Source organism: Bufo gargarizans, chromosome 4 (genome assembly GCF_014858855.1).
Source record: "Bufo gargarizans isolate SCDJY-AF-19 chromosome 4, ASM1485885v1, whole genome shotgun sequence".
Taxonomy (NCBI): domain Eukaryota; kingdom Metazoa; phylum Chordata; class Amphibia; order Anura; family Bufonidae; genus Bufo; species Bufo gargarizans.
In genome coordinates, this window is record NC_058083.1 from 58,684,814 (window position 1) to 58,701,626 (window position 16,813).

At 44.4% G+C, this 16,813-nt stretch overlaps 1 protein-coding gene across 1 annotated transcript in view; it reads right to left on the reverse strand.

Moving 5' to 3' along the window:
- The window catches only part of LOC122933880 (C-type lectin domain family 2 member A-like), a 45,517-nt gene extending 29,145 nt beyond the window's left edge, over positions 1 to 16,372 (reverse strand). The window contains exons 1-3 of the mRNA XM_044288979.1: positions 16,139 to 16,372; positions 11,118 to 11,192; positions 2,803 to 2,886 (exon numbers count right to left, since the gene is read on the reverse strand). Coding sequence (XP_044144914.1) covers positions 2,803 to 2,886; positions 11,118 to 11,192; positions 16,139 to 16,267 — 288 coding nt within the window. The 5' untranslated portion in view covers positions 16,268 to 16,372. The remainder of the gene's footprint in view (positions 1 to 2,802; positions 2,887 to 11,117; positions 11,193 to 16,138) is intronic.
- Between the last annotated feature and the right edge of the window lie 441 nt (positions 16,373 to 16,813).

Below are 16,813 nucleotides of genomic sequence, written 5' to 3' on the forward strand. Positions count from 1 at the left end.
CTTTAGATTGTGAAGTGTGGATCGCTGACTTTAGATTGTGGAGTGTGGAGCGCTGACGATAGATTGTGGAGTGTGGATCGCTGACTATAGATTGTGGAGTGTGGAGCGCTGACGATAGATTGTGGAGTGTGGATCGCTGACTATAGATTGTGGAGTGTGGAGCGCTGACTATAGATTGTGAAGCGCTGACTATAGATTGTGGAGTGTAGAGCGCTGAGTATAGATTGCGGAGTGGGGAGCGCTGACTATAGATTGTGGAGTGTGGAGCGCTGACTATAGGTTGTGTAGTGTGGAGCGCTGACTATAGATTGTGGAGTGTGGAGCGCTGACTATAGATTGTGGAGTGTGGAGCGCTGACTATAGATTGTGGAGTGTGGAGCGCTGACTATAGATTGTGGAGTGGAGAGCGCTGACTATAGGTTGTGGAGTGTGGAGCGCTGACTATAGATTGTGGAGTGTGAAGCGCTGACTATAGATTGTGGAGCGCTGACTATAGATTGTGGAGTGTGGAGCGCTGACTATAGATTGTGGAGTGTGGAGCGCTGACTATAGATTGTGGAGTGTGGAGCGCTGACTATAGATTGTGGAGTGTGGAGTGCTGACTATAGATTGTGGAGTGCTGACTATAGATTGTGGAGTGTAGAGCGCTGACTATAGATTGTGGAGTGTAGAGCGCTGACTATAGATTGTGGAGTGTGGAGCGCTGACTATAGATTGTGGAGTGTGGAGCGCTGACTATAGATTGTGGAGTGTGGAGCGCTGACTATAGATTGTGGAGTGTGGAGCGCTGACTATAGATTGTGGAGTCTAGAGCGCTGACTATAGATTGTGGAGTGTGGAGCGCTGACTATAGATTGTGTAGTGAAGAGCGCTGACTATAGATTGTGGAGTGTGGAGCGCTGACTATAGATTGTGGAGTGAAGAGCGCTGACTATAGATTGTGGAGTGTGGAGCGCTGACTATAGATTGTGGAGTCTAGAGCGCTGACTATAGATTGTGGAGTGTGGAGCGCTGACTATAGATTGTGGAGTGAAGAGCGCTGACTATAGATTGTGGAGTGTGGAGCGCTGACTATAGATTGTGGAGTGAAGAGCGCTGACTATAGATTGTGGAGTGTGGAGCGCTGACTATATATTGTGGAGTGTGGAGTGCTGACTATAGATTGTGGAGTGTGGAGCGCTGACTATAGATTGTGGAGTGTGGAGCGCTGACTATAGATTGTGGAGCGCTGACTATAGATTGTGGAGTGTGGAGCGCTGACTATAGATTGTGGAGTGTGGAGAGCTGACTATAGATTGTGGAGTGTGGAGCGCTGACTATAGATTGTGGAGTGTGGAGCGCTGACTATAGATTGTGGAGTGTGGAGCTCTGACTATAGATTGTGGAGTGTGGAGCGCTGACTATAGATTGTGGAGTGTGGAGCTCTGACTATAGATTGTGGAGTGTGGAGCGCTGACTATAGATTGTGGAGCGCTGACTATAGATTGTGGAGTGTGGAGCGCTGACTATAGATTGTGGAGTGTAGAGCCCTGACTATAGATTGTGGAGTGGAGAGCGCTGACTATAGATTGTGAAGTGTGGAGCGCTGACTATAGATTGTGGAGTGTGGAGCGCTGACTATAGATTGTGGAGTGGAGAGCGCTGACTATAGATTGTGGAGTGTGGAGCGCTGACTATAGATTGTGGAGTGTGGATCGCTGACTATAGATTGTGGAGTGTGGAGCTCTGACTATAGATTGTGGAGTGTGGGCGCTGACTATAGATTGCGGAGTGTAGAGCGCTGACTATAGATTGTGGAGTGTGGAGCGCTGACTATAGATTGTGGAGTGTGGAGCGCTGACTATAGATTGCAGAGTGTAGAGCGCTGACTATAGATTGTGGAGTGTGGAGTGCTGACTATAGATTGTGGAGTGTGGAGAGCTGACTATAGATTGTGGAGTGTGGAGCGCTGACTATAGATTGTGGAGTGTGGAGCGCTGACTATAGATTGTGGAGTGTAGAGCGCTGACTATAGATTGTGGAGTGTGGAGCTCTGACTATAGATTGTGGAGTGTGGAGCGCTGACTATAGATTGCGAAGTGTAGAGCGCTGACTATAGATTGCGGAGTGTGGAGCGCTGACTATAGATTGCGGAGTGTGGAGCGCTGACTATAGATTGTGGAGTGTGGAGCGCTGACTATAGATTGTGGAGTGTGGAGCGCTGACTATAGATTGTGGAGTGTAGAGCGCTGACTATAGATTGTGGAGTGTGGAGCGCTGACTATAGATTGTGGAGTGTGGAGCGCTGACTATAGATTGCGGAGTGTAGAGCGCTGACTATAGATTGCGGAGTGTGGAGCGCTGACTATAGATTGCGGAGTGTGGAGCGCTGACTATAGATTGTGGAGTGTGGAGCGCTGACTATAGATTGCGGAGTGTGGAGCGCTGACTATAGATTGCGGAGTGTAGAGTGCGAGTATAGGGCGAGTTATTTTCGGAATGGATCTTTTAACCACTGTGTAAATGCAGATGGAGCAGCTCTAAACCTCATTGTGATCTCCTGTCACAAAAGCCATTGAAAATGTCACTAAAGTCTCCTGCTGTTACTTACTTTCCTGCTTTCATCGCTCAGCATCGTCGCACTGATTACATAAACTTTTTGTTTTTCCAGCAAGTAACAGTCAAAGTAAATAGCAAATAGTCTGGTCCTAGTTTTGGGAGGTTAGGATAAATATCTGAGTATCATTTCTGGGGGGTTTGTCAGGGTTGTGCCCATACATGTTCCAGCCACAAGAACATGGGGAGGTCACCACCATTACTTACCTTGTCGGCCTCATCGATCTCGCCCTGGTCCTGCTCATTACTTCTGTAAAAATCTTGGATATTTGGAGCACTGGGATAATGAATCTGTAGGAAAAACCAACAAAGAAGAAAAAATGTAGCAGCACTACAAAAATTAGTAGTTTCCTTACTGTGGTGGTGCTCGCTGTGTCAGAAGCCAGTCCTATGCCTCCCCAAATCCAGGTACAATTGAAACAAAAACAGCAGCACTCTCCAGCCTTGATCCTTAATGCTTTATTTTCACCAAGACAAATGCGACGTTTCGATCAGTGTGATCTTTCTCAAGCAATCTAACATTGTGAACTCAAAGTCAAATACTTATACCCTACGAAACTGGTCATCTGTCCTAATCAATTATGCAAATACATCATTAAAAGAGACTGTGCATACCACCCCCACTGTTGTTCGTCTAACAGCGGGGTTAACCTGATCCACCATATTTAAACTTTATCAATTGTGCATATATAAAAATAAAACTTCATCAACTTACTATGGTGTAAGGTGTGAACCTGGGGAATCCGCTACTGCAGCAATCATAATTATACAGAAGGCCGATCGTCTTGCTTACTTCGGCGTTTCTCAATCTCCAAAGCGCCTGCGCCTGCGTGTCTCACTCATGACGTCAGTCTCAGGACGCCCAGCCAGTGCCATGGAGACCGGGCGCTTCTCCTCCTCGTCACCGCCAGGATAGAGTGCGCATGCGCACCTAGCTTCAGCGGCGACGGGATTCAGCGTCTAGTCCCGCGTCACTGCGCAGCGTCCCTAAGGCCGTCGCCATGGAGATTCCAAACATCATGTCCTATGTAAAATTCACAGACCAGACCAGGCTTTCATGTTTGTCATTATGTGTGTTCACCAATCGTATGGGGCAAATCGGTCTAGATTTATTAAAGTTAGGGGTTGATTGTACATCGATGTTAGTTTAATTTAAGAGGGCTATAGGTAGCTACGTACCAGGTGTCCACTACTCAACCATATCTTAAGATTAGAGTACCCAGTCACTAAGTTTAGCCTCATGATGATTAATCCAGGGTCCACAAACACATATACCAAGAGTGGCACTACTCAATCCAGTACTTATCACCCCTGTCATGGAGTGTGCTTGTGTCCACCCTCACCAGACGGACATGGTGGTCCTAATGGCAACGCGTCTTCCCCTATTACTGGGGTCAACGAATATAGCCATAGTCCACCCCGCGCATTTTTTCAAGGGGGCATACCCTCCAAACCGAAGGGACATCCATCCTATGGAACCAACCATTCAGACCCACATAGTCGGATAATAGGTATCCCCGTCTCCGGGTATTCATCCATATTTCCGACCACTAAGTCATCTCAAACACTTCAACCCCCTCCATTATATATATAAATATCATACGGCTGTTCCGCAGAAACTGTGCATCTCATTCTCCCATACATGGAAAAGTAGTGTAACCAGCACATTGTCATCTAGTATATCAAACTTGACAAAATTTGTCCCCTCCCTAGGCGAACACAAAAATAACAAAAATGATAATGACTGGATTACCGTTAGATTGTATATATTCTGTCACCTCAGTTTGCGTCCCCAGGTCACTCCCACACACACAGTTATCTATATATAGAAGACAGAGAGATTGTGTAAATAAGAGAACACATAAATAGTACAAAACCATTATAAAAAGCACAACCTATCAGGTTGGGTACCAACTTCATAAAAAAAATGATTAAACTTAGATGGAATATAGTATTAATCAACAAGTGTGGAGGCAACTTGACTCTGTACAGTCAGTAAAGTGAGCCGATCCTAAACTCCCTGTTGAGGCCTTTTGGTTTGAGTGTTTGTAACTCGTAAATCCACCTCAACTCCATTCTTTTTAGGAGCTTCTCCCTATCTCCCCCTCTTCTTTGGGGTGGAACTCCATCAATAATGCGAAAGCGTAATTGCGAAACATTGTGGTTATATTTGAGGAAATGTTCTGGGACAGGTAACTCTGTCTTGGAATTGTCGGTCTCCTTCACTCCTCGTAACAGTTTACGTATGTCATACCGATGTTGATTTACTCTCTTTCTAAATTCCTGAGTGGTCTCTCCCACATAAAGAAGTCCACAGGGGCATTGCAGTACGTAAATCACGTACTCAGATCTACATGTGTAGAAATTCCCAATCTGGTAAGTTTTCCCTGTCCTGGGATGTGAGAAGGAACTCCCCTTTAGGATCCCATTACAATTACAACATCCCAGGCAGGGAAAACAACCCTTTCTCTGTACTAGCGGTAAACTACGTTGTTTCGTGTCGGCATTAACCAACTTGTCCCCTATACTGCGTGGTCTTCTATACGACATAAGGGGTGTATTACGAAATGCCTCAATTTCGGGAAAAGACTCAGCGAGAATGTGCCAATTACTTCTGAGAACACGTGTAATAGATTTACTGGCCATTGTATGTGTTGACACAAAGGGAACCCTCTTATTTTCCTCTCTTTGTTCCTTTTTCTTCAAGAGGTCCTCCCTTCTAAATTGATTCACTCTTTGTTTGTGCCTCAGCATCATGGGCCTCGGATAGCCTCTCTCATAAAATTTATTGCACATCTCACTGAGTCTTATCTCTGATTGGACATTATCCGAAACTATTCTTTTAACCCTGAGCAACTGGCTATACGGCAGTGACTCTTTCATAAATCCAGGGTGATCACTCTGGAATAACAACATGTTGTTTCTGTCCGTAGGCTTTACAAACAAATCGGTATAAAGTCTTCCATCTACACAATAGACTGTCGTGTCCAAGAACTGTAAGTTGGCTTGAGAGTACACAACTGTAAACTGCAATTCTGTGTGGACCGAATTGATTTCCTCCTGGAACTTAAGTAAGTTCTCGAGGGATCCAGTCCAGACAAAAAATATATCGTCTATATACCTCATCCAGCCCTTCACCGAAGTAAAGTGGCTGGATGGGTATATAGAACATTCCTCAAACCTGTTCATGTATATGTTCGCATAAGTGGGGGCCACTTTGGACCCCATTGCGGTCCCCCGCTGCTGTACATAATAGGTATCCTCAAAGAGGAAGTAGTTACATGTCAGGACTATCTCCAAAAGGGAAAGGATGAACCTAGCAATCTCCGACTTAATCTCACCTCTGGTGAGGGTCCACTCTACCGAATCTAATCCTTTGATGTGGTCGATACTCGTATAGAGACCGACCACATCAAAGGAAACCAGGTATTGTCCTTCCTCAACCTGTAGGGTTTGCAATTTCTTGAGGAAGTCTGTAGTGTCTTTTACATATGACTTAGCGGACATGGCATAGTCTCTGAGATATCTATCTAGAAACATAGCTGCAGGGGAGAAGATTGAGTCTATCCCAGAGACTATGGGGCGCCCAGGTGGATCAAGCAGACTCTTATGTATTTTGGGCAGTATGTATAGGAGTGGTGTTACTGGTTTGTCCACCAATAAGTATTCATGGAGCTTCTAATCTATTATGTCCGATGCAAAGGCATCGTCTATTAACAGTTTGAGTCTCCTTTGAATGGCAAATTTTGGGTCGGCATCCAGTGCCCGATATACCGCACTGTCCCCCAGTTGCCGCTGTATCTCAGCTAGATACTTATTGGTGTCCATAATCACCGTAGCTCCTCCCTTATCGGCTTTCTTTATTGTGATCTCTTTTCTATTACTGAGCTCCCTCAGTGCTCTTTTTTCTCCCTGTTTCAAATTATTCTGATTACCATGTCTGTTACAGTTGTTCTTAATTTTTTCAATACCTTTTTTAACTAGATCAATATATGTGTTTACTGCATCTTTCATCACCGGTGGTTGGAAATCGCTATGTAAAAACAGACCCATCTCTCCTAGACACAACATATCAGCATTGACAATTTTCTGTTCGCCTGTTGAAATTTTTGGGGAATTCTTAAAGAAAACTTGCAATTTAATTCGTCTGTAAAACTTTTGTAGATCTACTTCATATTTAAACCAGTTTATATCAGAATATGGGCAAAAAGATAACCCTTTTTCTAACAGTGAAATTTCATCATTAGACAGTTTTCTGTCCTCTATATATAGATACCTGTGTGTGTGGGAGTGACCTGGGGACGCAAACTGAAGTGACAGAATATATACAATCTAACGGTAATCCAGTCATTATCATTTTTGTTATTTTTGTGTTCGCCTAGGGAGGGGACAAATTTTGTCAAGTTTGATATACTAGATGACAATGTGCTGGTTACACTACTTTTCCATGTATGGGAGAATGAGATGCACAGTTTCTGCGGAACAGCCGTATGATATTTATATATATAATGGAGGGGGTTGAAGTGTTTGAGATGACTTAGTGGTCGGAAATATGGATGTATACCCGGAGACGGGGATACCTATTATCCGACTATGTGGGTCTGAATGGTTGGTTCCATAGGACGGATGTCCCTTCGGTTTGGAGGGTATGCCCCCTTGAAAAAATGCGTGGGGTGGACTATGGCTATATTCGTTGACCCCAGTAATAGGGGAAGACGCGTTGCCATTAGGACCACCATGTCCGTCTGGTGAGGGTGGACACAAGCACACTCCATGACAGGGGTGATAAGTACTGGATTGAGTAGTGCCACTCTTGGTATATGTGTTTGTGGACCCTGGATTAATCATCATGAGGCTAAACTTAGTGACTGGGTACTCTAATCTTAAGATATGGTTGAGTAGTGGACACCTGGTACGTAGCTACCTATAGCCCTCTTAAATTAAACTAACATCGATGTACAATCAACCCCTAACTTTAATAAATCTAGACCGATTTGCCCCATACGATTGGTGAACACACATAATGACAAACATGAAAGCCTGGTCTGGTCTGTGAATTTTACATAGGACATGATGTTTGGAATCTCCATGGCGACGGCCTTAGGGACGCTACGCAGTGACGCGGGACTAGACGCTGAATCCCGTCGCCGCTGAAGCTAGGTGCGCATGCGCACTCTATCCTGGCGGTGACGAGGAGGAGAAGCGCCCGGTCTCCATGGCACTGGCTGGGCGTCCTGAGACTGACGTCATGAGTGAGACACGCAGGCGCAGGCGCTTTGGAGATTGAGAAACGCCGAAGTAAGCAAGACGATCGGCCTTCTGTATAATTATGATTGCTGCAGTAGCGGATTCCCCAGGTTCACGCCTTACACCATAGTAAGTTGATGGAGTTTTATTTTTATATATGCACAATTGATAAAGTTTAAATATGGTGGATCAGGTTAACCCCACTGTTAGACGGACAACAGTGGGGGTGGTATGCACAGTCTTTTTTAATGATGTATTTGCATAATTGATTAGGACAGATGACCAGTTTCGTAGGGTATAAGTATTTGACTTTGAGTTCACAATGTTAGATTGCTTGAGAAAGATCACACTGATCGAAACGTCGCATTTGTCTTGGTGAAAATAAAGCATTAAGGATCAAGGCTGGAGAGTGCTGCTGTTTTTGTTTCAATTGTACTAGGAAAAACCAACAGGAGACACTCAGAGAGGCCATTATGTCGGTTGTCAGGTATATAACCACTTTTACTGTAAAGAACCCCTTTCCTATGCACAACAAATACTTGCTGTATAAGGCCTCATGCACACGACCGTTGTGTGCATCCGTGTCCGTTGTTCCATTTTCCGTGATTTTCTGCGGACCCATTAACTTTCAATGTGTCCGTTGAAAACTCGGAAAATGCACCGTTTGTCATCCGCGTCCGTGATCCGTGTTTCCTGTCCGTCAAAAAAATAGGACCTGTCCTATTTTTTTGACGGACAACGGTTCACAGACCCATTCAAGTCAATGGGTCCGTGAAAAAACACGGAGGCACACAAGATTGCCATCCGCGTCCGTGATCCATGTCCGTAGGCTACCTTAGCACATACAGCTTTTTCAGAGATGAGTTTTCACATCGTGAAAACTCTGATCCGACAGTATATTCTAACACAGAGGCGTTCCCATAGTGACGGGGACGCTTCAAGTTAGAATATACTAAGAACTGTATATAGGACTGCCCCCTGCTGCCTGGCAGCACCCTATCTCTTACAGGGGGCTGTTATCCGCACAATTAACCCCTCATGTGCGGCACCTGAGGGGTTAATTGTGCGGATCACAGCCCCCTGTAGGAGATCGGGTGCTGCCAGGCAGCAGGGGGCAGTTATGTACACAGTTCTTAGTATATTCTAACTTGAAGCGTCCCCATCACCATGGGAACGCCTCTGTGTTAGAATATACTGTCGGATCAGAGTTTTTACGATGTAACTCAAATCCGATTGTATATTCTAACATAGAGGCGTTCCCATGGTGATGGAGATGCTTCAAGTCAAAATATACCATCGGATTGGAGAAAACTCCGATAGGGACTCCTGACTTTACATTGAAAGTCAATGGGGGACGGATCTGTTTGCAATTGCACCATATTGTGTCAACGTCAAACGGATCCGTCCCCATTGACTTGCATTGTAATTCAGGACGGATCCGTTTGGCTCCGCACGGCCAGGCGGACACCAAAACAACTTTCTTTTTTACTTTCCTTCATGTCTGGTGATCCTCCAAAAATCACGGAAGACACACGGAAGAAAAAACGGACACGGATAGCGGAACAACGGAACCCCGTTTTGCAGACCGTGAAAAAATACTGTCGTGTGCATGAGGCCTAAAGAAACTTCTTATATAGTAACTGTTCTCACTAAGAAGAACCCTTTATGTAAGAACTGCTTACTATACTGCTTTTACGATAAAGACCTCGTCCTGTACATAACTGTTTTTACTGTAAAGAATCCTTTACTAATGCATAGTAACCCCTTTTATTGTAATTCCTCTCCCCCACACACACTATACTCATACTGCTAAGGCTACTTTCACACTAGCGTTCGATCGGATCCGTTCTGAACGGATCCGATCATATTAATGCAGACGGAGGCTCCGTTCAGAACGGATCCGTCTGCATTATATTGGCAAAAAAAAGCTAAGTGTGAAAGTTGCTCAGACGGATCTGTCCAGACTTTTACATTGAAAGTCAATGGGGGACGGATCCGTTTGAAAATTGAGCCATATTGTGGCATCTTCAAACGGATCCGTCCCCATTGACTTACATTGTAAGTCTGGACGGATCCGCACGCCTCTGCACGGCCAGGCGGACAGCTGAACGCTGCAAGCAGCGTTCAGGTGTCCACCTGCTGAGCGGAGCGGAGGCTGAACGCCGCCAGACTGATGCAGTCTGAGCGGATCCGCATCCATTCAGACTGCATCAGGGCTGGACGGAAGCGTTCGGGTCCGCTCGTGAGCCCCTTCAAACGGAGCTCACGAGCGGACAGCCGAACGCTAGTGTGAAACTAGCCTTAGAATGTGTCGTTTTCAGGCCACTACACCCTTGCAATAGACTGACAGGTCATATAACTTTTCAGGGTGTGCTAAGTACACTGGAGCTAGGATCAGCCAGAGGACAGAGATATCTGGTGGGGATAGAAGAGTCTGGAGAAGTTTGGAGGGGAAAGATGGGTCTGGAGGGAACAGAGAAGTCTAGTGGATAGAGAGTATCTGGAAGGGTCTAAAGAGGAAAAGAGGGGATGAGCAGACAAACGGGTCTGGAGAGGACAGAGTGGTTTGGAGTGGACAAATGACTGGACATAATGGTCTGGGGAGGACAGAGGGGTCTGAAGAGGACAGAGGTGTATGGAGAGGACAGAAGGGTGGACAGAAGGGTCTGGAGAGGATAGAGGGAGGAGAGAGGTCTGGAGAGGACAAAGGAGAGGATGGAGGGGTCTGGAGAGGGCAGATGGGACAGAGAGGTGTCTGGAGAGGATAGCGGGGTTTGAAGAGGACGGAGGGGTCTGGAAAGGACAGAAAGGAGGACAGAGGGGTCTGGAAAGGACAGAAAGGAGGACAGAGGGGTCTGGAGAGGACAGAGGAGGGGACAGAGAGGTCTGGGGATGATGGAGGAGAGGGTGGAGGGGTCTGGAGAGGACAGAGGAAAGGACAGAAGGATGTGGAGAGAACCGAGGAGATGATGAAGGGGTCTGGAGAGGACAGAGAAATCTGGAGAGGACAGAAGTATCTGGAGAGGATGAAGAGGTCTTGAGAGGACATAGAAGAGGACATAGAAGAGGGGTCTGGCGAGGACAGAGGAAAGGATGGAGGGGTCTGAGGAAGACAAAGGAGAGGACAAAAGGGTCTAGGGAGAAAAGTGGAGAAGACAGAGGTGTCTGGAGAGGACAGAGGGGTCTGGAGAGGATGAAACGTGTCTTTAGGAGACATAACACAGTACAGTCCATTCTCCTCAATAGAAGAAATACCAGTAATAACTGGTCCTTACCTGTGAAGGGCAAGTTAATTGGGGCTCATCGTCCAAAGCACACACAGATGAGGAGTGTAATCTTTTCCTGCTGGGCTGGAGGGATAAAGTGTCAGATTATATATAACGTCTTATCCATCATTTATCACAGTTGTATTATTAAACATTATACACTCCTCAACATTGAAATTGTAACATCAAGAAGGAAAAGTCGTAGCATTATGGAAATCACAGGATCGATAGACATGGTAATGATATGCAAATGATTAAAAAATGGAAACAAAATATTCAGAACATCTCGATTGACTCAGTATGAGCACCACACACAGAAATACCCGCACGTCCACGCCTTGGCTGCTATCAATGATGTTATTAATGGTTGTCTGAGGAATGTTCTCCACGCTGAATACACTTGTGCATGCAAATCATCGAGATCCGCTGCTGGTAGCTCCAGCTGACCGATGATGTCCCAGCTGTGCTCGATGGGAGACAAGTCCGGAGATGCTGCAGACCATGGTGGCATGTTTAGGACACGCAGGCTGCTCACAGTAACATAAGCAACATGTGGTTTGGTGCTGTCCTGCTGAAAACGGCTCCTGTGACACTCTGGAGAAAAGGCCATACAACTGGTTCCAGGACCAAATAAATGTAATGCCAAGCTGTTGGTGTACCTGTGATGAACAGCAGAGGGATCCAGCTACCATACATCATGCCACTCCAAACCAAAATCCCAAGAGTAGGACCAGTGTGACATTTTTTTCTGAAGGCCTCTTCATGGCATTGTCCACGTGGTCTGCAATTGAATCTCTGGCTATCATTTTGTCCAATACAAAAACAGGACACGAAGGAGGATAGACCAGCCTTCATTGCCTTCTTGTTGTGCACCATGATAGCTGTTGACACTGGTGGTGTGAGGTCAATGGAGCACCTGTAGCTGGAGGTCTGGCTCATAGCCCAATGTCATGCAGATACCTTATACCAGATACCTGGTTTATGTAGACACTATTTGCTGCCCTAGGTTTGGGATGTGACAACTTCACTTGCAGAACAGAAAGGATGACTACGCGCCATTTTGCTAATCTGATGATCCGTCTGTGCAGAGGTTCTCCGCTGTACCTCCTGCTGTCATTCCAGTTTGTTGTTGTTCTCCCAACCAATAGGACACGCAACCTTGAACAGTGCTTACATCTCGACCTAGGCGCGTAGCGATCTGCTGAAGTAATAAACCTCAGGGCTCTCAAGATTCTGGCCCTCTTAATTTGTGACAAGTGGTGACGGGGGAAACTCACCAAAAAGAAAAAGCAACAACAAGTAAGGAAAGAAATGGAAGAGGAGATTGTGGGGCAACAAATATACAATCTAAGTAGACATACTTTAACAAAGTATCAGATCCTCAGAAAGGGCTTAAAATTTGCTCCCACCACTTTCTTTAATAAATTTGAGGCATTTATAGGGATAAGAAAATTCATGAGAAGGCTGGCTCTTAAAAAACAAGAATAATAGCATAATTATTCGCCCGGCGGACAAGGGTGGAGGTAAAGTTATTTTAAATAAGGAAGATTATGATAAGGAAGTGCAAAATATATTAAGTGATAAAAAAAAATACATATAGACTTTTGAAAGGAGACCCTACAGAAATGTATAAAAGAGAATTGAAAGAACTAGTTCAAAAGGGAAAGAGCCCAGGATTCCTATATAAAAGAGAGGCAACAGTTATTGAAATTAAACACCCTAGAATAGCAGTTTTTTATCATAATCCAAAAATACATAAAGACACCCAGTGCCCCCGGGAAGACCTATAGTGTCTGGGATTGGCTTTCTCTCGAGATACGTCGACCAGTACTTACAACCATGTGCCCAAGCCCTACCTACATATTTGAAAGATACGAAACATATGTAACAAATATTAGGTAGCATAAAATGGAAACCAGGGTATATAATGGGCACACTAGACGTAAAATCACTGTATACGGTTATTGAGAATCAGAAGGGATGTGAAGCGGCCAAATATTTTTTATATAAGAAGAAAGAGATGCCAAAACACCAGATAGAGTATATAGGGGAATGTATACTATTTATTTTGCAGAGGAATCATTTTAAATACAAAAAAACTTTTTCCGGATGTGGGGGGCCGTGATGGGGACGGGGTTCGTAAATCTGTATGTGGGGTGGTGGGAGCAGGAGGCCATACATCCAGAGGACGGACTCCGGGCGGGCCTCGTCCTGTGGCGGCGTTCTATAGATGAGGTGCTCTTCATATGGGGGGGGAAGGAGTCTGTAGAACTTTTTTAAATATATTAATAAAAATGATTTTTATTAGAATTAGAATTTTAGAATTAACACCTAGATATAGTGAAAATGGAATCAACTTTTTAGATCTGTACATTGAAAAAGGAAAAATCTGCACAAAAACATTTAATAAACCTACTGATGCTAATAGTTTTATCTCTAGAGAAAGCGGCCACTTACCTCAGTGGCTAGATAATATACCTAGAAGTCAGTTCTTGCATATAAAAAGGAATTGTACTGAAATTGAGGTATATAAAAAAGAAGCGGAACATATGCAGAGTAGGTTTGAATCCAAAGGGTATAATAGGGAAATACTAATAAAACAAAAAACAGAAATAGAACAATTAAGTAGACAGGATGCGCAAAAAACAACAGAAAAAAAATGAGGAAGAAATCCCACCAAATTATTATACCTTATATACCGTCAGACAATTTTTTTTTTTAAATTGTAAATAAATATTGGGATATTTTAAAAGACGATAAGATTATTGGAGAATGCATCCGAAATGCCCTAGGTTTGTGTATAAAAAGGCAACAAAATGTAGGTAACACGGAGGCCTCTACAAGAGGATGTACAGCAGTAGGTAAAAAAGCATGGGAAATATACCGGTAAATTTACTGAAAGGGTTTTTTCAATGCAAAAAATGTATAGGATTCAGAAAATCTGTAAATAAAAAACACTCCCAGATACAAAATAAGGATGGGTCATATACACATGACAATAGAAGGCATATTACATGTAATAGTAGGGGGGTAATATATGCCATTATATGACCCTGTAAAAAGACTTACATTGGACGAACCAAGAGACAAGTAAAGAAAAGACTGGGAGAACATATATATATAATATCCATAGGAAATGTGAGGGGCATTACAACGACAAACACGGAGGAAAATTTGAAGGGTCAACATTTTATGGGGTAGAAATAATAAGGGTAGATGAGCGGGGGGGGGGGATTTTATAAAGAGCATGTCACGAGCAGAAACAAAATGGTTTATATGGATACTCTGGTATCGAAGGGTCTGAATAGGGAAATAGAGCTATTCGCCTTTCAGTAACATAACAAAGAAATGGGAAGTTGAAGTAGGATGTGGTACATGAAGAGTTAAAATAACGGTTTAGGGGAGGCATAAAAGGATGGTATCGGGAAGTGCCACGTGATTCCCTGGCGAAGGATAACATTGTCCGAAACGCGTTGGATTTTGGCCCTCACAGCGACCTGTAGCTCAACCAGTGACGTCACTAGGTTCCCTGAGCCCGAGCCTTCAAACTAATACAGAGTCGCGCCACCGGCCGGGGCGAACTCCTATGAGAAAGAAACACCCGATCCACGAGAAAACTGCCTCTAAACCCGCGATAGGAGGTGAAAGAACCACAGAAGAGTATCCGAGAGCAAGGTAATCTTGATCGCGATATTGATACCTGTTGTGGATACATCTCAGGCGGCGAGCAGGATAAGTAGCGGAGAAGGGATTGCGCAGTACCTTATATTAAGTGGGTGCAGTTCTACAATTGTTTGGCAGCAGGAGCGCCAGTGGTACAGGTACTATATATCATCATACATCACCTAATATCATTCTACACAGTCTTATGATGTATTATATCATTTATCACTTTCTTATTGTCACCTATTATTATATATCTCCTCTTATCTTATTATACTTATTATACACCAATCATCTGTCATTTATCATAGTCTTATTATTCTTATGTTTATACTGTATATCTTCTTTTATCATATTATTATACTTATTATACATCTATCATGTCATTTACCACAGTCTTATTATTACACATTGTCTCTTTTATCACAGTATTATTATTATTATTAGTTATTCATTTCTTTCTCATTGCTCCGTCCTCCCGCACAGCAGAACCTCACGGTTCCACATGGAGAATGACTTCAGAAGTATATGGAGGTACAATAAGACCCCATACACCTCCATAGGTGCCCTATTACAGGTTTATTACATCCAAGTACATGAGGCCGGCAATTGTGTAGAGCGGAGGGTGAGACTGTAACAGGACAAGAGAAACACGGGTCAAACTGCAAATACCGCGCTGGTAATCACGGACAACGCCCTTTAACTGTTTACCCAGTTAGTTACAGGAGTTGGAAAATATCCCGACAGACAATGGGGGAGGGGGTGACGTTCTCTTCTGGACACTTTATCAATTATTTTTAAGGTCACTGCTCGTTTAACGTAGACACAGCAGCACAGAGGAATCTAAGGAGCCAGACGTGGCAGTGATGTTGAGCGTCTTTACTGCAAAATACCATTTGTGAGAGAGAATTAAAAAAAATTTAAAACCTGGTGCAAAAAGAAAAACTAGTGCCAGTTTTGATACGTGCCGCCCTGTGTGTGGGAACATTGTCCCAGAATCCTCTAAACCAGGGATCTCAAACTGCGGCCCTCCAGCTGTTGCAAAACTACAACGCCCACAATGCCCGGACAGCCTACAGGTATCAGCCTACAGCAGGGCATTGTGGCAGTTGTAGTTTTGCAACAGCTGGAGGGCCGCAGGTTGAGATGCCTGCTCTAAACATTTATCAGGGGCTTCCAAAAGTGTAGTATGTGGCTGAGAACTTTCGAGTGACGGCTATAGGGCAAGTATTATAAAATATGTCACCCATTTATGGTGACATTGTGGCTAGAATAATCCTCTTGCCTTATACCTATGTGTGTGTATGGTGACATGGGTGAGATGTTCATTATTCTCAGTGCCCCCCCTCCACGCCCCTATCACTCACCTCTGACTCCAAGAACATCCGCAGCTGCTCCTTGCTGGTGTAAAGAGTTTCAAAAGTTCCATCCAGGGTTGGCGGATAGGAATTGGTCAGAAAACCGGACTCAGCAATACTGTGATTAGTATCCTCCATGATGCTGCTGTAGATGGACCCTGTGTGTGGACACAGTATATGGTGCTGCCGGACAGGTGTACAGAAGACCAGAACGGCTGCCAACTGAAAGGCAAAATAAAGCTCAGTGTAACATACAGCACAAGGAGGAGGAGGAGGAGAAGGAGGAGGAGGAGGAGGAGGAGGAGGAGGAAAAAGAGGAGGAGAACGTGATAGATGACACTAAGTACAGTATTTAACCCCTTCCTTTTCTCATTAACACATTTCAAAAGCCGTAACTTCTTTATTCTTCAGTCGATGTAGATGTTTGAGGGCTTGTTTTTTCAGGCATCTTTTTGGAGACCATTTAACGAGAACATTTCTGGGGTGGGGTGGAGTGACTTCTCTTTGTGCTCATTGGAATAAGATGCGTATCTGTAGAGTAGACTTGACAATGTGCCGATAGCCCTGCCATGGGAGATGGAAGAACACAACAAGGCCACCTCACCCACCGCTCATAATTTTGAGCATCTCTATAGATTTCTTAAAAAAAGAAAACAGGCATCCTCTCCACCAATGTCTGAGGCT